Source organism: Gorilla gorilla, chromosome 6, assembly GCF_029281585.2.
Source record: "Gorilla gorilla gorilla isolate KB3781 chromosome 6, NHGRI_mGorGor1-v2.1_pri, whole genome shotgun sequence".
NCBI lineage: Eukaryota > Metazoa > Chordata > Mammalia > Primates > Hominidae > Gorilla > Gorilla gorilla.
Window position 1 is genome coordinate 167,673,019 of NC_073230.2, and position 24,425 is coordinate 167,697,443.

General features: G+C 43.7%; 1 protein-coding gene across 2 annotated transcripts in view; it reads right to left on the reverse strand.

The window, feature by feature from the left end:
- ESYT2 (extended synaptotagmin 2) overlaps window positions 1-24,425 on the reverse strand; it is a 104,475-nt gene that overhangs the window by 64,357 nt on the left and 15,693 nt on the right. For both annotated transcript variants that reach the window (XM_031007313.3, XM_031007314.3), the window contains exons 2-4: window positions 9,978-10,019; window positions 8,885-9,019; window positions 4,645-4,721 (exon numbers count right to left, since the gene is read on the reverse strand). In XM_031007313.3, the coding sequence (XP_030863173.2) occupies window positions 4,645-4,721; window positions 8,885-9,019; window positions 9,978-10,019 (254 nt within the window). The remainder of the gene's footprint in view (window positions 1-4,644; window positions 4,722-8,884; window positions 9,020-9,977; window positions 10,020-24,425) is intronic.

Genomic DNA, 24,425 nt, shown 5'->3' on the forward strand with positions numbered 1-24,425 from the left:
GCATCTATTGAGATAATCATGTGGTTTTTGTCTTTGGCTCTGTTTATATGCTGGATTACATTTATTGATTTGCGTATATTGAACCAGCCTTGCATCCCAGGGATGAAGCCCACTTGATCATGGTGGATAAGCTTTTTGATGTGCTGCTGGATTCGGTTTGCCAGTATTTTATTGAGGATTTTTGCATCAATGTTCATCAAGGATATTGGTCTAAAATTCTCTTTTTTGGTTGTGTCTCTGCCCGGCTTTGGTATCAGAATGATGCTGGCCTCATAAAATGAGTTAGGGAGGATTCCCTCTTTTTCTATTGATTGGAATAGTTTCAGAAGGAATGGTACCAGTTCCTCCTTGTACCTCTGGTAGAATTCGGCTGTGAATCCATCTGGTCCTGGACTCTTTTTGGTTGGTAAGCTATTGATTGTTGCCACAATTTCAGCTCCTGTTATTGGTCTATTCAGAGATTCAACTTCTTCCTGGTTTAGTCTTGGGAGAGTGTATGTGTCGAGGAATTTATCCATTTCTTCTAGATTTTCTAGTTTATTTGCGTAGAGGTGTTTGTAGTATTCTTTGATGGTAGTTTGTATTTCTGTGGGATTGGTGGTGATATCCCCTTTATCATTTTTTATTGTGTCTATTTGATTCTTCTCTCTTTTTTTCTTTATTAGTCTTGCTAGCGGTCTATCAATTTTGTTGATCCTTTCAAAAAACCAGCTCCTGGATTCATTGATTTTTTGAAGGGTTTTTTGTGTCTCTATTTCCTTCAGTTCTGCTCTGATTTTAGTTATTTCTTGCCTTCTGCTAGCTTTTGAATGTGTTTGCTCTTGCTTTTCTAGTTCTTTTAATTGTGATGTTAGGGTGTCAATTTTGGATCTTTCCTGCTTTCTCTTGTGGGCATTTAGTGCTATAAATTTCCCTCTACACACTGCTTTGAATGCATCCCAGAGATTCTGGTATGTTGTGTCTTTGTTCTCGTTGGTTTCAAAGAACATCTTTATTTCTGCCTTCATTTCGTTATGTACCCAGTAGTCATTCAGGAGCAGGTTGTTCAGTTTCCATGTAGTTGAGCGGCTTTGAGTGAGATTTTTAATCCTGAGTTCTAGATTGATTGCACTGTGGTCTGAGAGATAGTTTGTTATAATTTCTGTTCTTTTACATTTGCTGAGGAGAGCTTTACTTCCAACTATGTGGTCAATTTTGGAATAGGTGTGGTGTGGTGCTGAAAAAAATGTATATTCTGTTGATTTGGGGTGGAGAGTTCTGTAGATGTCTATTAGGTCCGCTTGGTGCAGAGCTGAGTTCAATTCCTGAGTATCCTTGTTGACTTTCTGTCTCGTTGATCTGTCTAATGTTGACAGTGGGGTGTTAAAGTCTCCCATTATTAATGTGTGGGAGTCTAAGTCTCTTTGTAGGTCACTCAGGACTTGCTTTATGAATCTGGGTGCTCCTGTATTGGGTGCATATATATTTAGGATAGTTAGCTCCTCTTGTTGAATTGATCCCTTTACCATTATGTAATGGCCTTCTTTGTCTCTTTTGATCTTTGTTGGTTTAAAGTCTGTTTTATCAGAGACTAGGATTGGAACCCCTGCCTTTTTTTGTTTTCCATTTGCTTGGTAGATCTTCCTCCATCCTTTTATTTTCAGCCTATGTGTGTCTCTGCATGTGAGATGGGTTTCCTGAATACAGCACACTGATGGGTCTTGACTCTTTATCCAACTTGCCAGTCTGTGTCTTTTAATTGGAAAATTTAGTCCATTTACATTTAAAGTTAATATTGTTATGTGTGAATTTGATCCTGTCATTATGATGTTAGCTGGTGATTTTGCTCATTAGTTGACGCAGTTTCTTCCTAGTCTCGATGGTCTTTACATTTTGGCATGATTTTGCAGCGGCTGGTACCGGTTGTTCCTTTCCATGTTTAGCGCTTCCTTCAGGAGCTCTTTTAGGGCAGGCCTGGCGGTGACAAAATCTCTCAGCATTTGCTTGTCTGTAAAGTATTTTATTCCTCCTTCACTTATGAAGCTTAGTTTGGCTGGATATGAAATTCTGGGTTGAAAATTCTTTTCTTTAAGAATGTTGAATATTGGCCCCCACTCTCTTCTGGCTTGTAGGGTTTCTGCCGAGAAATCCGCTGTTAGTCTGATGGGCTTCCCTTTGAGGGTAACCCGACCTTTCTCTCTGGCTGCCCTTAACATTTTTTCCTTCATTTCAACTTTGGTGAATCTGACAATTATGTGTCTTGGAGTTGCTCTTCTCGAGGAGTATCTTTGTGGCGTTCTCTGTATTTCCTGAATCTGAATGTTGGCCTGCCTTGCTAGATTGGGGAAGTTCTCCCGGATAATATCCTGCAGAGTGTTTTCCAACTTGGTTCCATTCTCCGCATCACTTTCAGGTACACCAATCAGACGTAGATTTGGTCTTTTCACATAGTCCCATATTTCTTGGAGGCTTTGCTCATTTCTTTTTATTCTTTTTTCTCTAGACTTCCCTTCTCACTTCATTTCATTCATTTCACCTTCCATTGCTGATACCCTTTCTTCCAGTTGATCGCATTGGCTCCTGAGGCTTCTGCATTCTTCACGTAGTTCTTGAGCCTTGGTTTTCAGCTCCATCAGCTCCTTTAAGCACTTCTCTGTATTGGTTATTCTAGTTATACAATCTTCTAAATTTTTTTCAAAGTTTTCAACTTCTTTGCCTTTGGTTTGAATGTCCTCCCATAGCTCAGAGTAATTTGATCGTCTGAAGCCTTCTTCTCTCAGCTCGTCAAAGTCATTCTCCATCCAGCTTTGTTCCGTTGCTGGTGAGGAACTGCGTTCCTTTGGAGGAGGAGAGGTGCTCTGCGTTTTAGAGTTTCCAGTTTTTCTGTTCTGTTTTTTCCCCATCTTTGTGGTTTTATCTGCTTTTGGTCTTTGATGATGGTGATGTACAGATGGGTTTTCGGTGTGGATGTCCTTTCTGTTTGTTAGTTTTCCTTCTAACAGACAGGACCTTCAGCTGCAGGTCTGTTGGAATACCCTGCCGTGTGAGGTGTCAGTGTGCCCCTGCTGGGGGGTGCCTCCCAGTTAGGCTGCTCGGGGGTCGGGGGTCAGGGACCCACTTGAGGAGGCAGTCTGCCCGTTCTCAGATCTCCAGCTGTGTGCTGGGAGAACCACTGCTCTCCTCAAAGCTGTCAGACAGGGACATTTAAGTCTGCAGAGGTTACTGCTGTCTTTTTGTTTGTCTGTGCCCTGCCCCCAGAGGTGGAGCCTACAGAGGCAGGCAAGCCTCCTTGAGCTGTGGTGGGCTCCACCCAGTTCAAGCTTCCAGGCTGCTTTGTTTACCTAAGCACGCCTGGGCAATGGCGGGCGCCCCTCCCCCAGCCTCGCTGCCGCCTTGCAGTTTGATCTCAGACTGCTGTGCTAGCAATCAGCGAGACTCCGTGGGCGTAGGACCCTCGGAGCCAGGTGTGGGATATAGTCTCGTGGTGCGCCGTTTTTTAAGCCGGTCTGAACAGCGCAATATTCGGGTGGGAGCGACCTGATTTTCCAGGTGCGTCCGTCACCCCTTTCTTTGACTCGGAAAGGGAACTCCCTGACCCCTTGAGCTTCCCAGGTGAGGCAATGCCTCGCCCTGCTTCGGCTCGCGCACGGTGCGCGCACCCACTGGCCTGCGCCCACTGTCTGGCACTCCCTAGTGAGATGAACCCGGTACCTCAGTGTTCCTGATTTTAAAGAAAAAGCTTTCAGTTTTTAATCACTGAGTATAATGTGGGTTTTTTGGTTTTTTTTTTTTTTTTGAGACGGAGTCTCGCTCTGTCCCCCAGGCTGGAGCGCAGTGGCATGATCTCGGCTCACTGCAAGCTCCGCCTCTCAGGTTCACACCACTCTCCTGCCTCAGCCTCCCGAGTAGCTGGGACTACAGGCGCCGACCACCACGCCTGGCTAATTTTTTGTATTTTTAGTAGAGATGGGGTTTCACCATGTTAGCCACGATGGTCCTGATCTCCTGACCTCGTGATCCGCCCGCCTCGGCCTTCCAAATTGCTGGGATTACAGGCATGAGCTACCATGCCTGGCCCACTGAGTATAATGTTAACTGTGGGGTTTTCTTATATGGTTTTTATTATGTTGAGTTAGTTTCCTTCTATTCCTAGTTCATTCGGTGTTTTTATCACGAAAGGGTATTGAATTTTGTTAAATGCTTTTTCTCCATCAACTGAGATAATCACGATTTGGTTTTTTCCTTCCTTTTAATGTGGTGTATTACATCGACAAATTTTTGTATGCTGAATTATCTTTGCATTCTGGGAATAAATCCTACTTGGTCATGGTGTAAAATCTTTTTAATATGCTGCTGAATTCAGTTTGCTAGTATTTTGTTAAGGATTTTTTTTATCAATGTTCATAAAGAATATTGGTCCATAGTTTTCTTTTTTTGCAGTGTCTTTAACTTCTTCTTAACACATTTTGTGAATGGCAATTATCAAGGCTGTTAGAAACTGAGACCCAGAAGGTAAATAATATTTGGATGTCTAACAAGAATTTAGTCGAATTCCAATCAACAGCAGGTAAGACGTGTGCTCACTGTATCCTCCACCTTACAGGTACAGCTAAGTGACATTACACGCCATTAACCATGACACAAATATAACAAATAAAAACTTACCTAATCTGAAGGTCCAAAATAATTTGCCTTTTGTCTACATTTTCAGTGTATACCTTAACACCATTGATCCTGAGGGGCTGAAATAAGAAGTAGCTTATTTTAAAATACAGAGGTTAAAAAAATCAAACTGTGTAACATACCATAGAGACAAACAGAACAAGCTTTAAATTTCAGACTACAACAGGAATTAAAATTCTGCCTTCATAACAGAGTGTGGCTTGATTTTCGGCTATTTAACACCTGTTCCTCAGCTTCCTCCCCTGTGAGCTGCAGAAAACAAGGGCCTCTGTTTCATGAGATTACTGTGAAATTAGGTGACAAAATAAATGTCAAGGCAGCAGTGCATGCCTTGCCCACAGCAGTTAATAAGCACTGGGTATGACTGCTGTTGTCAGCACATGTAACAATACGTATGTGCTCTTTTCAAGCTTCTTACTCTCGTCTCTTCACATCTAACTTGACCCTTTCCCTCTACTCCATCCTTACTACCATGTTTGAAACATAATTTCCTTTCATTTATTCTTTATGTCTCATAATTTTTCATTTCTTAAGACTTTCACGCCCAGGCGTGGCCGCTCAGGTCTGTAATTCCAACACTTTGGGATACCAAGGCAGAGGACTGCTTGAAGCCAGAAGATTTAAACCAGCCTGGGCAACATGGTTAAAACCCTGTCTCTACAAAAAGTAAAAAAAATTAGCTAAGATGGTAGCGCACACCTGTGGTTCTAGCTACTTAGGAGGCTGAGGTGGGGCGATTGCTTGAGCACAGGAGTTTGAGGCTGCAGTGAGCTATGATTGTGCCACTGCACTCCTGACTAGGCAACAGAGTGAACCCCCATCTCTTGAAAACAAAACAAAACTGGGCACAATGGCTCAAAGCTGTAATCCCCGCACTTTGGCAGGTGGAGGCGGAAGAATCACTTGAGCCTAAGAGTTTGAGACCAGCCTGAGTGGAGACCCCCATCTCTACAAAAACTCCCCAGGCGTGGTGGCGTGCACCTGTAGTCCCAGCTACTCGGGAGGCTGTGGTAGGGGGAATCCACTGAGCCCGGGGGGGTAAGGTTGCAGTCGGTGGTGATCACGCCACTGTACTCCAGCCTGGGTGACAGAGTAAGACCCTGTCTCAAAAATGAAAGAAGCACTTTGCCTTTAGAGTACTACTGCTTACTTTGACAAGCATGAGTGTATTAAAATCACACCTCTCAACGAGCTGTCAAATCAAACTCTAAGCCTTTACTTGAAAGTCTAGCCACCTCCTATGCTCCCAAGTTCCCAGGCTTTTTCTTTATGGTACTAGCTAAGCCACGTACAGACTGCACTAAAAAACACAATCAACACAGTATTCTAATAAGTGAAAATGTGGCAGGCATGATGTGCATCAGATAACATACTCCCCAAATGACGTGGAGATGAGGGGACCAACCCCACTCCAGATGACTGGGCATTACCTAATGAAGGACAAACACCAGAAGGCAACATTGCCCAGCTGCCGGGAGTCTTGGTCAGCACACAGTCTGGCCAAGGACCCTGCACAGGACTCCACATGCCATTCTATGCATCCCTTCATCAGAAAGCCTGGGTTTGACACTTATAAGACATTGGTACAGTAGATGAAAATGCCAAAGCTATCTTTATTGAATCAGCACTCCTCTTAATACTCTTGCTATTCTCCAAGGATCTTCTTATTCAGCTGGTATCAAAAAAGTGTGTGTGATGGAACTCAAACGTAATTAAATTATTCCTAAAATAAACCCGGCTGAGATGGAATTTTAAATATCCACAAACACGAACATGCTGTAACTTAGGGCATAACAGGCTAAATGTGGCCTTTGGCCTGACTCTACAGCCCTGGAGCTAGCATGGTTTTCACCTGGCTAAAGGGCTGTAGAAGAAGGGAGGGAGAGACAGCAGGACAATGTGCCACAGAGACTTAAGGCGGAGTCCGAGCTAAAACATGTATGACCTGGCCATATACAGACAGAGCATGCAGCCCCTGCGGCCATGTAGAGACAGAGCATGCAGCCCCTGCTTTACAGCATTTAACTTGTCACTGGGACTTTAACCTGCACTCACACAGCACTTTAACTTGTAATTGTGTTTTTTCCCATCTGTGGTTACCATTTTAGGTGCTGAAGGTAAAGTCAACACTGAAAGTGTCCTACAGGCGTCCTGTGTAGAGACATGGGCTCGTCCTACGGGCGTCCTGTGTAGAGACATGGACTCTTGCACAGGATGGCCACACCTCAGGCATGTCACAGGAAAAGCAGCAGCACATACAGGCAGGTGTCACACGTAAGGCTGCACAGGAGGCACGGGGTCTGGAGGCACGGGGTCTGGAGTAACTGCTTCTGAGACAGAGCATTCTCTGCACACAGAAAGTCAGCTCTGATGGAGAAAGGTGGCCAGCAGCCTGGAGATCATGGGGTGTACACTGGTGCCCACTAACAGGTGGCAAATACACAGTGACCATGCCAGACCCTCCCACAGCCACATCTATCACAACCCTGAACCGCACTGTACGGGGATGTCTGTTTGCTGACTCTGCTGTGTGTGCAACAACGTGTGCGGACTGTGTGTGTGTTTACAAGAACTATCACGTTCTGAGTCTTTAGGCATATAAAACAATGTTACCTTGGACTGTTGCTACTTAAACACTGATTTAAAAATAGAAAAAGAAAAACTTCCCATGATCAACTAAATGTACTCTTGAGGCTTTTACAAAAGGTGGTATTAGGAAGTATCAGCTTTCCTTTTTATATAATGTGACTCCATTAACAAAATGCATCTTTCCTTCCACCTACGTAATGAATGTTGTACCTAAGATACCAGCATTAGAGTCATTAGTAGTTTTGTTTTTTAACATCCCGAGAGGGGTAAACACCTTAAACTTGTCAATTACTGCACATTTAGCATGAATTCACATATCAAACTCGCTCACAGGAAAGACTACTTAAAACTAGTGCTTCCGAAAAGGGCGTGCTAACAGAAGAAAGTGGAGCAGAAAGACATGTGGTGGAGAAAAAGTCAGTGTTAAAGAGAAGCCATGAGACGGAGGCTGACATGGCCAAGACGGCACCGCGGACAAGAAGGCAGCAGGACGGCCTCCCGGCAGATGGGAAGGGGCAGTGCAGGTGAGAGGGAAGCAGGACGGTCTCCCAGCAGAGACGGGAAAAGGCACCGTGGCAGGAGGCAGAGCCTGAGTGACAGACGGGAAGGGGCACTGCAGGCGAGTGGGCAGCAGGAAGGCCTCTCGACAGAGACGGGAAAAGGCACTGCGGCTGGAGGCAGAGACTGAGTGACAGAGACAGGAAGGGGCACCACGGGCGAGAGGGCAGCAGGACAGCCTCCCGACAGATGGGAAAAGGCACCGTGGCTGGAGGCAGAGCCTGAGTGGGAAACACAGGGGCACCCGGTAGACCTTGGTGAACAATTTTCTTCAGAACATAATTTGAAGCTGTCTGTCTGTTTTTTGAAATAGGGTCTCGCTGTGTCACTCAGGCTGGAATGCCGTAGTGTGATCATGGCTCACCGCACTCTCGACCTCCTGGGGCTCAAGTGATCCTCCTGCCTCAACCTTCTATATAGAAGGGTGTGCACCACCACACCCAGCTAACTTTTAAATTTTTTTGTAGAGACGGAGTCCCACTTTGTTGCCCAGGCTGGTCTCAAACTCTTAAGCTCAGGCCTCCCAAAGTGCTGGGGTCACAAGCATGAGCCACCGCTCCCAGTTGAAGTTGTTTAAAAAACATACACCCAGCTAGTTGGGAGGCTGAGGCAGGAAGATCACTTGAGCCTAGGAGTCTGAGGCCAGGGAGGGCAACATAGTGAGGCCCCGCCTGAAAAAAAAAATTTTAAAAGAAAATGTGTTTTTCGGCCGGGCGCGGTGGCTCACACCTGTAGTCCCAGCACTTTGGGAGGCTGAGGCGGGCAGATCACGAGGTCAGGAGATCGAGACCATCCTGGTAACATGGTGAAACTCCGTCTCTACTAAAAATACAAAACATTAGCCGGGCATGGTGGAGGGTGCCTGTAGTCCCAGCTACTCGGGAGGCTGAGGCAGGAGAATAGTGTGAACCCGGGAGGCAGAGTTTGCAGTGAGCCAAGATAGTGCCACTGCACTCCAGCCTGGGCAACAGAGCAAGACTCCGTCTCAAGAAAAAAAAAAAAAGAAAATGTGTTGTTTTGTGTTTTCACAGCAATCTGACTGTGTGCACACAAGGATACTTAAGAGAACACTGACCTGCTGGCCCACGTCGACCTTCGTGAAACTAAAGGTGCTAAGGTGGGTGTTTGCTCCCCGCACGGCTGGTTCTATAGTTTCTCGAAACAACTTCTCTATAAATTGGCAAATGAAAGGCCACATGTGTTTTACAGTCTGGAAAGGAAAAATAACTCAGTTTAAACAAAATGCTATATAATGCACGACACACACGAGTGCTCGTGAGAAACTCTCGCAACAGACCAAACCTGGTTTTGAAAATAAAGGGCGGGAGGATCTTCTTGTTATGCAAAATCAACATGATCTAAATTCTAAAAAGTTATTAGAAAAACCAACTACTGATTAACCAATACGTTGCAGGAACTAGTTATTCTGGTTAAATATTCTGTTTAAATATGTCAGCACATTTAAAGATTTCTAGAAGTCCTGTGGTTTCAACTTGGTGCTGAAAACAACATTAATATTTATATAGTTCTTCAATTGTAATCCCAGCATTTGGGAGGCTGAAGCGGGTGGATCATCTGAGGTCGGGAGTTTGAGACCACCCTGACCAACATGGAGAAACTCCATCTCTACTAAAAATACAAAATTAGCCAGGCGTGGTGGCACGTGCCTGTAATCCCAGCTACTCGGGAGGCTGAGGCAGGAGAATCACTTGAACCCAAGAGGTGGAGGTTGTGGTGAACCGAGATCATGCCATTGCACTCCAGCCTGGGCAACAAGAGTGAAGCTCTGTCTCAAAAAAAAAAAAAAAAAAAAGATTGTTATTGATTATTGAGTTTCTTGTAAGTTATTTCTTTCTTTGTCATGTTTTTTAAAACTTATGATTGTTTTAAAATAGACTTGAGCCCTGGCTGTTCAGAAAAGAAGACACATGGCCAGAGACACAAATATGCACATGCCTATACTTTTCTCAAGTCAAAGAGACAGTTCTCACTCTCTGGAAAGAAAAGAATGCATTTGTTATGACTGAAGTCTTTGGGGACCAGAAGCCAACCCACTAAAGTCCAAACAAGCTCAAATATTACCAACATGCAAATCCCCAAATATGGAAAGATGGTATCTCATCCTCCAATTCCACTGATGGATGGTAGTTGGTATAGTCTAATCTTACCTTATTTAGCCATTCTGCTCTTTCAGTGTCTGGAAAATGAACCTAGGAGGAAAATACACACATATGACTTATTAACTCCCAACAACTGTAAATAAAATGTCAAGCAGGCAATTTCATATTCTCATCATATGTCCTATGTTTACAAGATGCTTCTTTAAAACACTCTGCTTTAAAGCTTTGGAAACTGGTCTCCAAGGAGGGAAAGTGAAATGCATGGCACCCCAGCTCTTCGCGTTCTGAGAACACAATGAGCAGAAAAGTTGAGTGTGGAAAATGCCATCAGAGTCTTCTCTGCACCCCACTGTCCAGAGGAAATTCACTGGAATCTGAAACATCATAAATTATACAAAACTGACCTCTACCTTTTTAAAAAAAATGTTTCTAAGTTGTCAGTAGTATTATCATCATGTCCTGGCAATCTAGGCTCAGAGCCCCTGCCCTTCCCAGGCCAGCCGTGGTGGCCCAAACCTGCAAGCCCCAGGTACTCAGGAGGCTGAGGTGGGAGGATCCCTTGAGCCCAGGAGCTTGTCTGCAATGTGCTACAATCATGCTTGTGATTAGTGCTGCACCCTAGTCTGGACAACATAATGAGACTCCATAAAATAAAGTAACAAAATATAAACTAAAATAAAATTCACTCTTCCCTTTTGCTTTTCTCTTTTGGCCCAAACCAGCTAAGAGACACCTTTCCTTACGTGGCTCCTCTCCGTACCATCATCTCCCACCTTCACCCAGATAGGGATCCCTCTTACAATTCTCCAGGTAGGGCCTGGATACTGGAGAAGGGTTTGTACAGGAGAAAAGAAACCTATTTAGGGCCAGGCATGGTGGCTCATGCCTGTAACCCCAACACTTTGGGAGGCTGAGGTGGGTGGATTACTTAAAGCCAGCAGTTCAAGACCAGCCTGGCCAACATATTCTTGCAAACCTCTTTTCTATGCATTTATAAGCATGTATAACTTACATTAGACATGTTTCTATGCACACTTGCATATGCGTACGATATTTTTAAGACTATGTGGCCTCTTAATATTTTTTTTTTTGAGACAGAGTCTCACTGTCGCCAGGCTGGAGTGCAATGGCGCGATCTCGGCTCACTGCAATCTCTGCCTCCCGGGTTCAAGTGATTCTCCCACCTCACCCTCCTGAGTAGCTGGGATTGCAGGCGCCCGCCACCACGCCCGGCTAATTTTTGTATTTTTAGTAGAGATGGGGTTTCACCATGTTGGCCAGGATGGTCTCGATCTCTTGACCTCGTGATCCGCCTGCCTCTGCCTCCCAAAGTGCTGAGATTATAGGCGTGAGCCACCGATCCCGGCCAAGGATATTTTATTTTAGCCCCAATGGCAGAGAAAATATTTTCTTTCTCTTTTTTTAAATCCAGAGACAGGGTCTCACTCTGTCACTCAGGCTGGAGAGCAGTAGTTCAATCATGGCTCACTGCAGCCTGGAACTCCTGGGCCAAAATGATCCTCCCGCCTCAGCTTCCTGAGTAGCGGGGACTGGGACTACAGGCGTGTGCCAACTGGCTAATTTTTAAAATTTTTTAGAGACAGGATCTCACTATGTTGTCTAGGCTTGTCTTGAACATCTGGCCTCAAGCAATCCTCCTGCCTCAGCTTCCCCCTGTGTTGGAATTACAAGTGTGAGCCACTGTGCCCAGTCCACTTTTTTTTTTAATAGGTTTCTTTCTTTCTCTTTTTTCTTTTTTTTTTTGAGACAGACTCTCCCTCTGTCATCCAGGCTGGAGTGCAGTGGCACGATCTCGACTCGCCACAACCTCCACCTCCCAGGTTCAAGTGATTCTCCTGCCTCAGCCTCCTGAGTAGCCGGGATTACAGGCGGGTACCGCCACACCCTGCTAATTTTTGTATTTTTAGTAGAGATGGGGTTTCACCATGTTGTCCATCACTGCCTCACTGTAGTGTGGTGTGTGGTGACATCAGCACCCCCCCAAGTGGCACAGAAAGCACGTGCAGTGAGGCAGTGATGGACACGAGCACGGGAGGAGGCGGCACCCACGCCTGCAGTGAGGCAGTGATGGGCAGGAGTGTGGAAGGAGCCGGCACCCACACCTGCAGTGAGGCAGTGATGGACAGCAGCGTGGGAGGAGCCGGCACCCACTCCTGCAGTGAGGCAGCGATGGACAGGAGCACGGGAGGAGCTGCCTGTAGTGCCCCATTCTATTCTGGAATGAATAGAGAAACCCTCTGCCCAAATAAGCTTTGAATATAAGTGAACTGGCTTGTATTAGAATTTACTGGTTAACTGGCTTGTATTAGAATTTACACAAAGCGGCTTTGAAAATCGAGCCGTCTCTTAGTAGTGTTATCCCAAGGCATTCAATAGTTCTGAGGTTTTTCATCTATGAGTGATTATTCCAATGTGCTAAAGAAAAAGAGAAAGAGAATATATCAGATTTGAACAAAGCAAATCTGTTACGAAATTTTAAATTCTGTTCACTAAGTCAAAAATCTGCTTCTCACTAATACATATTCATAAACATTTGCTTATTTCGCATAAAACAGAATCTAAAGTAGCAAAAACATCACAGAGAAAGACTGGGACACACAGGGATCACAGAAAACACAGTCCTCAATCACACAGGAACACAGGAACACAGATTCGGTTTTAAATCTTATCTTTCAACTTAAAAAAAGACTCAAATCTCTCTTAAGTTCTAATTATAAAACAAATTTCTATATTTATATTATCTGTATGAACTAGAAAGTCATTGTACGATTATTCACGTTTCTATTATATTTGAGTTGACACCACCCGCAAAAATCTCTTTAATGTTATCTTTTAAAAGAACAAAGGCGTATTTTAGATTCTAATACGCTGCTGCTATTACCAAAGTTGTTTTGTTTGGAAAAATTAAACCAAATATACAAAGACAGAACATTTAACTGTGCTCCAGGAACTCTACATACAATATTTTGTTTAATCCTCACCAGAACCTTTGAACAATTAGTGGCTCCATCTAACAGAAAACAAAACGCCTCAGGGGAACAGGTAGAATAAAGAGATCCAGACCCAAAGGACTCCAGAGTCCTTCCTGCTATGCCCTGCTGAAGTATACAGGATGGAATTGACATAACTGGTCAAAATTTTCTTGCCAATTAAATCATATTCTTCCTATATCCAAACATAAAAAAATTGACAGCTAACATTTAAAACAAAAATTAAGTAAAAGGAATGTCTTTCTTCAGACAACATTCCCCTTGAAGACCAGTATTAACAATCAGAACTTGCATAGGATTTTATTGTTCATAAATTCCATGTCCTATGCACGATATAAGCATTTTTTTTTTTTTTGAGATGGAGTCTAACTCCGTCACTCAGGCTGGAGTGCAGTGGCACGATCTCAGCTCACTACAACCTCCTCCTCCCGGGTTCAAGCAATTCTCCTGCCTAGGCCTCTCGAGTAGCTGGGACTACAGGTGCCCGCCACCACAAGTGGCTAATTTTTGTAGTTTTAGTAGAGACAGAGTTTTGCCATGTTGGCCACGCTGGTCTCAAACTCCTGGCCTCAAGTGATCCATCTGCCTCGGGCTCTAAAAGTGCTGGGATTACAGGCATGAGCCACCACACCAGGCTGATATAAGCATTTTTAATTACAAAAAAAAGTACAGCAGGCACTTGACAGGGAATGTAGAGGAGTTATTTTAAAATTCCATTAACATTAGTAACACTGAAATATGCAGTATCAATTCTGCTGACTCATTCCTTTTTAAAAATTAAAAGCCTAGAATAAGTTTAGATAGGTAATGTCTGACAAAATATGAAGAAAGATGCTATACCTCAGGCATTGCTGATTTAATACCTTTAAGTAAAATTTAAAAGATAAATGGATAAAATGATTCTTTTAGAAACAAAATGCCACTAAACATGAAATCATGAACTTGCCAATCAAGTTCATTTATTCAAGATTCTTCCTCATTCCAAGAAGGATTTGAGCTTTGCTCAATGCTGCATAACCCTTTAGGCACTATTTTAAAAAGAAAAAAACAAAACACACAAAATTCTTACTGGAAGCAATGGTTGGTTGCAGGGAAGAATTCTTTCCCTCTCTTAGACCACAACTAAAGGGGAAGGAAGAAGGAATCTTGAGTCCCTGGCACGGCAATCGAGAGTGTGCCCTGGGGCAGGCCCCACCAGCACAGGTGGGGGCCAACGCGCCGTTCCCCGGAGCACACCTAAGTGAGAGGGTCACCCATTTACTGGCCATCTGAAAACACCAACCTTCCTACACCACGTGGCTAGTTCTACGTTAAGCCTATAAAATGAACAACATCTAAGCAGGTAGCTTTGTTTCCTTGTGTAAAATCAACACAGTCTCAAAAATGGAACAGATAAGGCAAAAAGGACCAGAGAACCTCGGTTCTACAAGAACATGAGACGCCTCTTCTTTATCAGTTACATCACAAGAGAAATCGGAAACTCTGGTTTCTAGAAGCCTTTAGGCAAGCAACACACCTTTACTTGGAAGCACTCGGCATACTACAGGTTTACTTAAACAGATGTAGCCTGCGTTCAAATAATTCTGGAGAAATACTAAAAACGTTAAATATTTAAAATGTTTTATATTGTTCTCTCTGAATATGAATTAAAGTCAGCGCAAATGGTCAAAAAGACTTGCAGAAAGTTAAAACTGCCCAGAAAATTTTGGTTCACACACAGCACAACAAAAGGGAGTCCAAGGTTCTAACACACACAGAACACCTTCCTGGAGCAGCCAGGACTTGGGGACTGCTGAGAAGGGTGAGGCGCGCGAAAACCCCAACGGCCGAGAAGGGTGAGGCGAGTGAAAAACCCAAGGCCTCATTCACTGCTTTCCAAGAAAGCTGGTGTCCTGCACTGGAGGGAAAAGAAGCACTTCTGTGGGGCCTGGGGAAAAGCAACTCGGAGCCACCTCTTCATATTATCAGATTATGATGAGAAAAAGTATTAGGGACAGTATTCCTGACAGTGGACGAGACTTCCAGGCACACGGCGCTTAAATGTTTAGAACTGTAAGGCACGAGGATCTGACGGAGCACTTGTTAGCTCTCCACATCAGTGGGGATCTCTGCTCGTCCCCACAGCTGGGCTGCTGAACTTAGCAGTAGAGTGACTTAAATATAATTTGGTACCAACACAAATTTGTGCCTTCTGATCTTTGTGTAATCAAATGTCTTTACTCATCTCCCAAACTATCTGTCCCTCCTCAAGATCCTCAAATCCTATCTGCCTGTCTTCTCTAGAGACTTTGGTCAGTATTCATGGAAACTGAAAAAGCAGGTCAGAAATCTTGATTAAATGGTATTTTTTTCAAAGATATTAGGATGCTTTATCCAAATAGTTGCTTCTACAAAGAAAGTAGTCAAGGTTAAAAAGGTAGAGAGGAATCTAAAAACATCTGTCAACCCTGTAATAAGCTGTCACAGTATGGTCAAATTACTACCTCCAATAGTAAAAGGAAATTGCACAAGATAACCATTTTTATCTATTTCTAGTCTACATAAAAAGCAGGCCATCAATTAATTCACACAGTAAATAAAGCAATTGATCTTTTCCAAAATCCACAAGGTTGTAATTTTCTCTGTGGTTTATGGGCTTCGATTACTGCAACAGAGTAACTGGATACCCCAATGCTTTGGTGCAATGACACTGCTTAAACATCCATCTGTTTAAGGTCATTTCTTAACAGAAAACATTTTCAAAATTCTCCCCAGGTGCTTTTTACATTAATGAGAAATTTCACTAGGAAATCCCCAAAGACACTAATATCCCTGAAGTTTTTAACTGAGACCACAGGTAGTGATCATGGTCACTCCTTGACTTTCTCACCACAAATCAAATGGTGTTGTCTACCAGAGCTATGGCAAATTGTTACTTTCTTATGTCACCTAAAACTCTTAACAGTTTAAAATAAGGACTCTTGCCACGAAAGGAACGACGGCTGAGCCACAGCTGTGGCCACCATGGGCCCCAGGGACACAGGGCTCTTTTGGCCTGAAGGAGGACACTGGCAGCAGAGCCGGCGCTGGCGCACACCGCGTAGGAGGCGCTGGCGCACAATGCGTGGGAGGCACTGGCGCACAGCGCGTGGGAGGCGCTGGGTCACACCGTGTGGGAGGCGCTGGGTCACAATGCGTGGGAGGCACTGGCGCACAGCGCGTGGGAGGCGCTGGGGCACACCGCGTGGGAGGCGCTGGCGCACACCGTGTGGGAGGCGCTGGGTCACAATGCGTGGGAGGCACTGGCGCACAGCGCGTGGGAGGCGCTGGGTCACAATGCGTAGGAGGCGCGGGGGCACACCGCGTAGGAGGCGCTGGGGCACAGTGCGTTGGAGGCACTGGCCTAGAGAGGGCTTCCTCACTGTTTGCAACACTTCATCACTATTTCTTCATTAGACAAGTGACCATTATCTATTCTGGTAGATCAGAAAACAGAGTCAAAGAAAAACTTAAAAACTAGGTTCATCCCAGCATACCTTTCATAACAAAGCTGTCTAAGTCACTTGAAATCCAAGTCTTAAATTCCTAAGAGAACGTACCCTGAATTTCACGTTATATCTGACATATACTCTTCCTCTATCCATTTATTTTTTAAAGGGGTTAAGCCCCCTTTTAGTGCATGCGTGAAATATTAGGAGAATTTAAACCAGGACTAATATTCAATGGCAGAGTCAAAATAGGGATGCCTCACAGCTTCTACTCAGGAGAACAGGGTATCCCTTCATGGAAACACTAACGTCAACAGACTTATTTACATATAAACACAAGTCCGTGAAGAATATTTTTCAAAGATTTGAAGCATATTCTCACAAAATTCTGAAGTCCTTTAGACATTTTCCTGTCTCTGCTAAAAGAAAGGTCACACAATTATTTGATAATCGTGATTTAAGCTGAAGTTCTGGCATGAGTTACATCAATATCACAAATTAAAATAAGTCCAAGAATAGGAAATCTGTCTTCTCATCTCCTTCACTAAAACACCTAAGACAATCCGGTTGTTTTTATTTTAAATTTAAATCAAATGAATATTAATTCAAATATACACGCTTATGTTTTGACTGGAATGGATTAAAAGATAGATGGGCAATTGTAGCACTGAATTAATTGCATATATTCTGTATACTACTTAAATGAATCCAGCTTTGTGTGACTATATACATAGTATATATAGTTTATTCTAATATATATATATATGAGAAACTACATGAGATTGTAAAAACAGGGTTATTTGAAACCCCGTCTCTACTAAAAATACAAAAAATTAGCCAAGCGTGGTGGTGGGCGCCTGTAGTCCCACCTACTCAGGAGGCTGAGGCAGGAGAATGGCATGAACCCGGGAGGCAGGGTTTGTAGCGAGCCGATATCGCACGACTGCACTCCAGCCTGGGCGACAGAGCAAGACTCCGTCTGAAGAAAAAAAAAAAAAAAAAAAAGAATTACAGAAGTGACTGGAATACTAAAAATCTATCTACATGGATTCAGAATTAACATCGGACTTAAAATTTATCTGTGAATTTTACATTTTGAAGAAATAAGTTTATATATCTCCTAGGAGCTTAACTTTATTCTCATGCAGATAGGAAATTATCGCGACTTATGAGAAGGAGGTCGGAAATTTACCACCCTAAAACTTACTGTTTCCTAATTATTTATTTGTACACAATGAAGAAACAGTAAATAATCAGACACGTGAAAACACTAGTACTTTTTTCCTGAATATGATCATTACCTTCACTGGATGTTTGATACCAAGGTTCCAGAACATCTTTCCCAATTATAGCCTGTGTGCCTCACTGCTGTTTGCTGTCACACATTCCCCATAAAGGGTCAGACAGGAAATATCTGAGGCACTTACGGGCCATGAGGTCTCTGTCACTACAACTCAACCACAGTTGGAGTGTGAACTAATGAGCACGGCTGTGTTCCAAAAGAACTTTAATATGGTCACTGAAATTTGAATTTCATAACATTTTCACCTCCTACAAATTACTTTCTTCCAGCCATTAAAAAATGTAAAAGCTGTTCACTGGCCAGGCCATGAGCTGAGGCTCGCTGCCCGCTGAGAAGGATGCGCAAACCCGCAAAAGGATGGCGCCACGGGGTAGGGCCGTCCAGCCTCTCTCTCCAGAGAGCAGGCCCCACAGCTCCAGGTGCAGAAAAATGCCTGCCAAACGTTCCTTTTTTTATTAGAAATACCCCAAATCTTAAAATCGGGGTAACTAAAGTGTTTGAAAACTGAACCCACTGACCTCCAATTTGTTACCTATTACAGAAATCCCCTACTTATCGGCAGTCCCACTGTCTGTGATTTCAATCACCCGCAGTCAACCAAGGTCAGAAAATATTAAATGGAAACTTCCAGAAACAAACAATTCATCAGTTTTAAACTGCATGCTGTTCTGAGTAAGGTGATGAAATCTCACTCTGTCCAGCTTGAGACACGAGCCCCGTCCGGCACGTTCGCGCCGAGCATGCTCCCGCCCACTCACCTGTGCTGTCTTGATCGTCAGCTCAAGTGTCGTGGGATCCACGTGCTCATTTCAAGTCACCTTTATTTTACTTAATGGCCCAAAACACACCAACAGTGATGCTGGCCATTCAGATATGCCAAAGGGAAGCCATCAAGTGCTTCCTTTAAGTGAAAAGGTGAAAGTTCTTGACTTACTAAGTATCATACGCTGAGGTTGCTAAGATGTAAGAACGAATCTTCCATCTGTGAAACTGAAGAAGGAAAATAATTTCATGCTAGTTTTGCTGTCACATGTCAAACTTTAAGATGGAAAAGGCATTAAATTTGTGGCTGGGGCCTGGCACAGGGGCTCACATCTGTAATCCCAGGACTTTGCCTGTAATCCCAGCACTTCGGGAGGCTGAGGCCGGCAGATCACTTGAGGTCAGGAGTTCAAGACCAGGCTGGCCAACATGCGAAATCCCATCTCTACTAAAAAAAAAAAAAAAAAAAATTAACGAGGTGTGGTGGTGGGCACCTGTAGTCCCAGCTACTTGGGAGGGGCTGAGCCACGAGAATTGCTTGAACTCGGGTGGCGGAGGTTGCAGTGAGCTGAGACTGCGCCATTACACTCCAGCCTGGGTAACAGAGTGAGATTCTATCTCAGAAAACAACAACAACAAAACAAAACAAAACCAACAAATAAATAAGTTTGTGGGTAGAAGACAAAACAGATGTTCTGACTGACAGCAACTGGGTTTGGTACTATCTTGTTTCACTGGGGATCTTGGAAAATATCCCCCACAGATAAGGGGGGGCTACTGTAGTAAACTTTGGATCACATTAAGCCAATTAAAAAATGGGCAAAAGTGACTGGGCGTGGTGCGTGGTGGCTCACGCCTGTAATCCCAGCACTTTGGGAGGCCAAGGCGGGCGGATCACAACGTCAAGAGATCAAGACCATCCTGGCCAACATGGTGAAACCCCGTCTCTACTAAAAATGCAAAAAGTAGCTGGGCGTGGTGGCGTGCATCTGTAGTCCCTGCTACTGGGGAGGCTGAAGCAGGAGAATCGCTTTAACCTGGGAGGCGAAGGTTGCAGTGAGCCGAGATTGCACCATTGCACTCCAGCCTGGCTACAGAGTGAGACTCCATCTCAAGAAAAAAAAAAAAAAAAAAAAAACCAGGGGGGAGGAGGGGGGCAAAAGTATTTGTATAAACGCTTCTCCAAAGAGGATATAAAAATGGCCAAGGAGCACATGAAAAGATGCTCAACATTATGAGTTAGAGAAATACAAATCAAAATCACAATGAGGTATCACTTCATGCCCTCTAGGATGGTTAAAATATAGACAGTGTTAAGTTTAGCCTAAAGCTGTCTCCTTAACATATTGTAAGTTTCAGCCTGAAGGTTTCCTAACTGGATGTGTGAAGAGACTAGCGTACTCTTAGGCCAATCACCAGGTTTTGGCCAATCACAGGCAGCTAGCTGTTCAAACCACATCCAAATAAGGCAAATGCAGAACTATAACCTGGCTGGCTCTTTCTGTAGCTCACTTTCTTTTTTCTGCTCATAAATCTTCTTCCACTACATGGATGCACTGGAGCTTCTTTGAACCTATTCTGGTTCAGGGACTGCCCAATTTGTGAATCATTCTTTGCTCAATTAAACTACGTTAAACTTAATTTGTCTGAGATTTTCCTTTTAACAACAAGTTTTGGTGAAGACGTGGGGAAATCGAACTCTCATTTGTTGCCAGTGGTAATGTAAAATGATGTAGCCCCTTTGAAAATCAATTTAGCATATTCTCAAAATATGTAAACATAGAGGTACCATATGACCCACTCTACCCACACGTATATATGCAACAGAAAGGAAAACACACATTCACACAAAAACCTGTACATGAATGCTCACAGCAGCATGATTTATATTTGCCTAAAAGTCAAAACAGCTCAAAGGATCATTACTTGATAAATGGCTACACAAAATATAGCCTTTTCATACAACAGAATTATTTGTCAATACAAGGAAACGAAACACTAATAATGTTACACTATCTAGTAAGTGAAAGAAGTGGGCCGGGCATGGTGTGTCTCACATCTGTAATCCCAGCACTGTGGAGGAAAGCTGAGAGGCAGGAGGATCACTTGAGCCCAGAAGTTCAAGACCAGCCCAACACAGTGAAGCCCCATCTCTACAAAATATCTGAAAATTAGATGGGCATGGTGGCACATGCCTGTGGTCCCAGCTGCTCAGGAGGCTGAGATGGCAGGATCACTTGAGCCTGGGAGGTGGAGGCTGCAATGGGCTGTGATTGTGTCACTGCGCTCCAGCCTGGGTGATAGAGTGAGACCCTGTCTTGGGGGAAAAAAAAAAAAAAAGCTCATCACAAAGACTACATGTTATAATATTTCATTTACATGGGATGTCCAGAAGGTGTCTTCCTCTAGAGACAAAGCGAATTACTGGGTGGCTAGGGTGGGCGTGACAGGGAGAGCAGTGGAGGGGTCTGAGGATTGAGGGCTGATGGGTATAGGGTTTCTTTACAGAAGACAAAAGGATCTACTAAGAGATTTCGGTGATGGTTGCACAATCCTGAGAATATACTGAAAAACAGTTAATTGTATAGTTTAAATGGCTGGATTGTATGGTATGTGAATTATAGCTCAATACAGCTGTTAAAAAAAACAAAAGGGGTAAGGCACAGTGGCTCAAGCCTGTAATCCCAGCACTCTGGGACGCCAAAGTGGGAGGATCACTTGAGTCCAGGAGGTCAAGACTGCAGTGAGCCATGATTGCACCACTGCACTCCAGCGTGGCAACAGAATGACACTGTCTCTTAAAAAATAAAAAATAAAAAATTAAGAAAAAAGAAATGAATATCTCAATCTATAAAACACATATTGCTTTTACCATGGCCCATTTATTTTAATCAGATACTTCCCCAAATAATGACAGAACCAAGTAAGTAGAGCCAGAGGACCCAAAGTAAATCAGTGGCCTAATTCAGAGCTCCTTGTTCGTGGCTTAACCAACCAACAAAGGTACCCAGTGAGCTATCTGGTCCTTAAAGAGCACATGGCTCAGCTCAGTGATAAATGAGGGGCAAAGCCATTCCCTTGTGGGTCCCAAATTATCTGCCAAACTAGTTAATCACTGAGAAATACATCAGAACTGAAGTATTTGGTGAGACCATAAAGATGAACCATGCGCGTTCACGGGAACACACAGGCGCATGAACACAAGCTCCCGCACGTGTGCACAGGCCGCCACAGCTCACACACACACCTGCAAACACTGGAAACGTTGCAGGATTCAGGGGAGGCAGAGACCACAGAGTGGTGAGTCAACTTTCTATGGCTGTTCTCCTTCAAGGTTGTGCTACAAGAGGTTGAGAAATCCAGAGAAATGTGGCTGAGATTCAAAGAAGCCAACAGGGTTTATGGACGTCTCAGGAGATTGGCAGGACAAGAACTGGAGTCTGGGTCAGCTAAACAACCGGAACCTGAGGGGCCAAGATCCCTGAAAGAGGAAAGTGGGAAGAAGGGTACAGTCTCTTTCAAGAGGAATTTGCTAAATTCCTAAGCTACCCAGGGCAAGAAGCTAGCCTCGAAGGAGCAAAACAGAGCTTCTGGCAAGATGTTGTACTGAGAAAGCACAAACTGGACTTTGGGACAGACCAGGAGGCACTTAGGAAACACTGCAGACTCCCAGTCACAACATCTGGAGGGCTGGGCCTTACAGCAGAGAGTATCAGAGGCAGCCACAGCTTCCTTCTGCCACACAGCCACAGGCCGGCTCAGACCCACCCTGGAGAGGGCAGCCTGTGCCCACTCTGCCTTCCAGAGGACGGGGGAGCCCCTCTGGAGGAGTACATGCTTCAGAGCAGGGATGGGCTTGGGCTGGCTCCTGCTCACAGCCACTTCGCCGAGACTGCTAACTTCTGAGGTGTGAATATTCCCACCATGGCCAATTTCAAGCTACCGAATGACCTAACTGAATGTGGAGGTGGAAGAAATGCACGAAATCATGTAAAGGTGGTACTAGTCAGTCATCGGGGAGATGTAAGTCAGAGCCACAGTGACTTCCACTTTACATCCACTAGGACAGCAATAACAATAAAAACAGAAAAACACAAGTGTTGGCAAGGATATGGAGGAATTCAACCTTCATATATTGCTGGTGAGAATGTAAAATGGTACAGGCATTGTGAAAACAGTTTGGCATTCCTCAAAATGTTAAACATAGACCCAACAATTCTATTCCTAGGTATATACTCAAAAGAACTGAAAATGGATATTCAAACAAAAACGTGTACATGAATGTTCATCGCAGCACCATTCAAAACAGCCAAAAGGTGGAAACAACCCGAATGGCCATTGTGGATGAATGGATAATCAAACTGTGGTACCGGAATATTCAGCCTTAAAGAGATGATACACTGGTATACGCTACAATGCAAATTAACCTCAAAACTAAGCTAACTGAAAGAAGCCACACATAAAAGATCACACACATATTACATGCCTCTGTTTACAGGAAATATCCAGAACAGGTAAACCCACAGATACAAAGCAGATGTGGTTGCCATGGGTTGGGGGAGGGGAAACAGGGTGTGACCACGAATGGGCACAAAACAGGGTTCCTTTTAGGGCAGAGAAAATATTTTGGAACCAGAGAGAGGTGATGATTACACTACATGTAAAGGTAGTAAATGGCACTGAATTGTGTCCTTTAAAATGGTTTTATGTTATTTGAATTTATTGCAATAAAAATGAAACAAATGAGCTATCAAGCAATGAAAAGACACAGAAGAACCTAAAATGCATATTTCTAGGTGAAATAAACCAATCTGAAAAGGCCAATACTTTATAATTTCAATATATGACATTCTAGAAAGGGCACAACTATGTAAAAAGATCAGTAAGCACAGGCAGACGGAGAGGAAGAGTTGAATTGAAGCACAGAAGATTTTAGGGCAGCAAAACTACTTCGTATGACATTGTAATAGCTGATACATGCCATTATCCATTTGTCAAGATCCACAGAATGTACAACACTGAGAATGAGCTGTACTGTAAACTGTGGGCTTCAGACTAGTATTAAATATATCAACTCGGGCTCATTAGTTGTGACAGACATAGCAAAGGAAGTTGTAAGAAGGGATGTGGGGGCTCTGTATTATCTGCTCAATTTTTCTGGAAATCCAGAATTGTTCTAAAAAATGAAGTCTATTAATTTAACTAAGTGAAACGGAAATAAATACCTTTCCAGACAAAAATTGAGAAAATCCATTGCTAGTAGACTTGCAGTAAAAGAAATACTAAAGTAAGTTTTTCAGGCAGGAGGAAAATCATCCCAGACAAAACATGTTAACAGTAAGAAGGAAACAAAGACCAAGGAAGAGCACCTCTGTTCCTCATCCCGATGACTCTCACAGATCAAAAACGTTTTAAAAATATACGTTCCGTGTCCCGATGACTCTCACAGATCAAAAACGTTTTAAAAATATACGTTCCTCGTCCCGATGACTCTCACAGATCAAAAACATTTTAAAAATATACGTTACTCAGGCCAGGCGCGGTGGCTAACGCTGTAATCCCAGCACTTTGGGAGGCCAAGGCAGGCGGATCACGAGGTCAGGAGATCGAGATCATCCTGGCCAACATGGTGAAACCCTGTCTCTACTAGAAAATACAAAAAATTAGTCGGGCGTGGTGGTGGGTGCCTGTAGTCCCAGCTACTTGGGAGGCTGAGGCAGGAGAATGGCGTGAACCCAGGAAGCGGAGCTTGCAGTGAGCCAAGATCGCGCCACTGCACTCCAGCCTGGGCGACAGAGCGAGACTCCGTCTCAAAAAAAAATATATATATATATATACATATATATATGTATATATACACGTTACTCATCCAGATGACTCTCACAGATCAAAAACGTTTTAAAAATATATGTTACTCGTCCCGATTACTCTCACAGATCAAAAACGTTTTAAA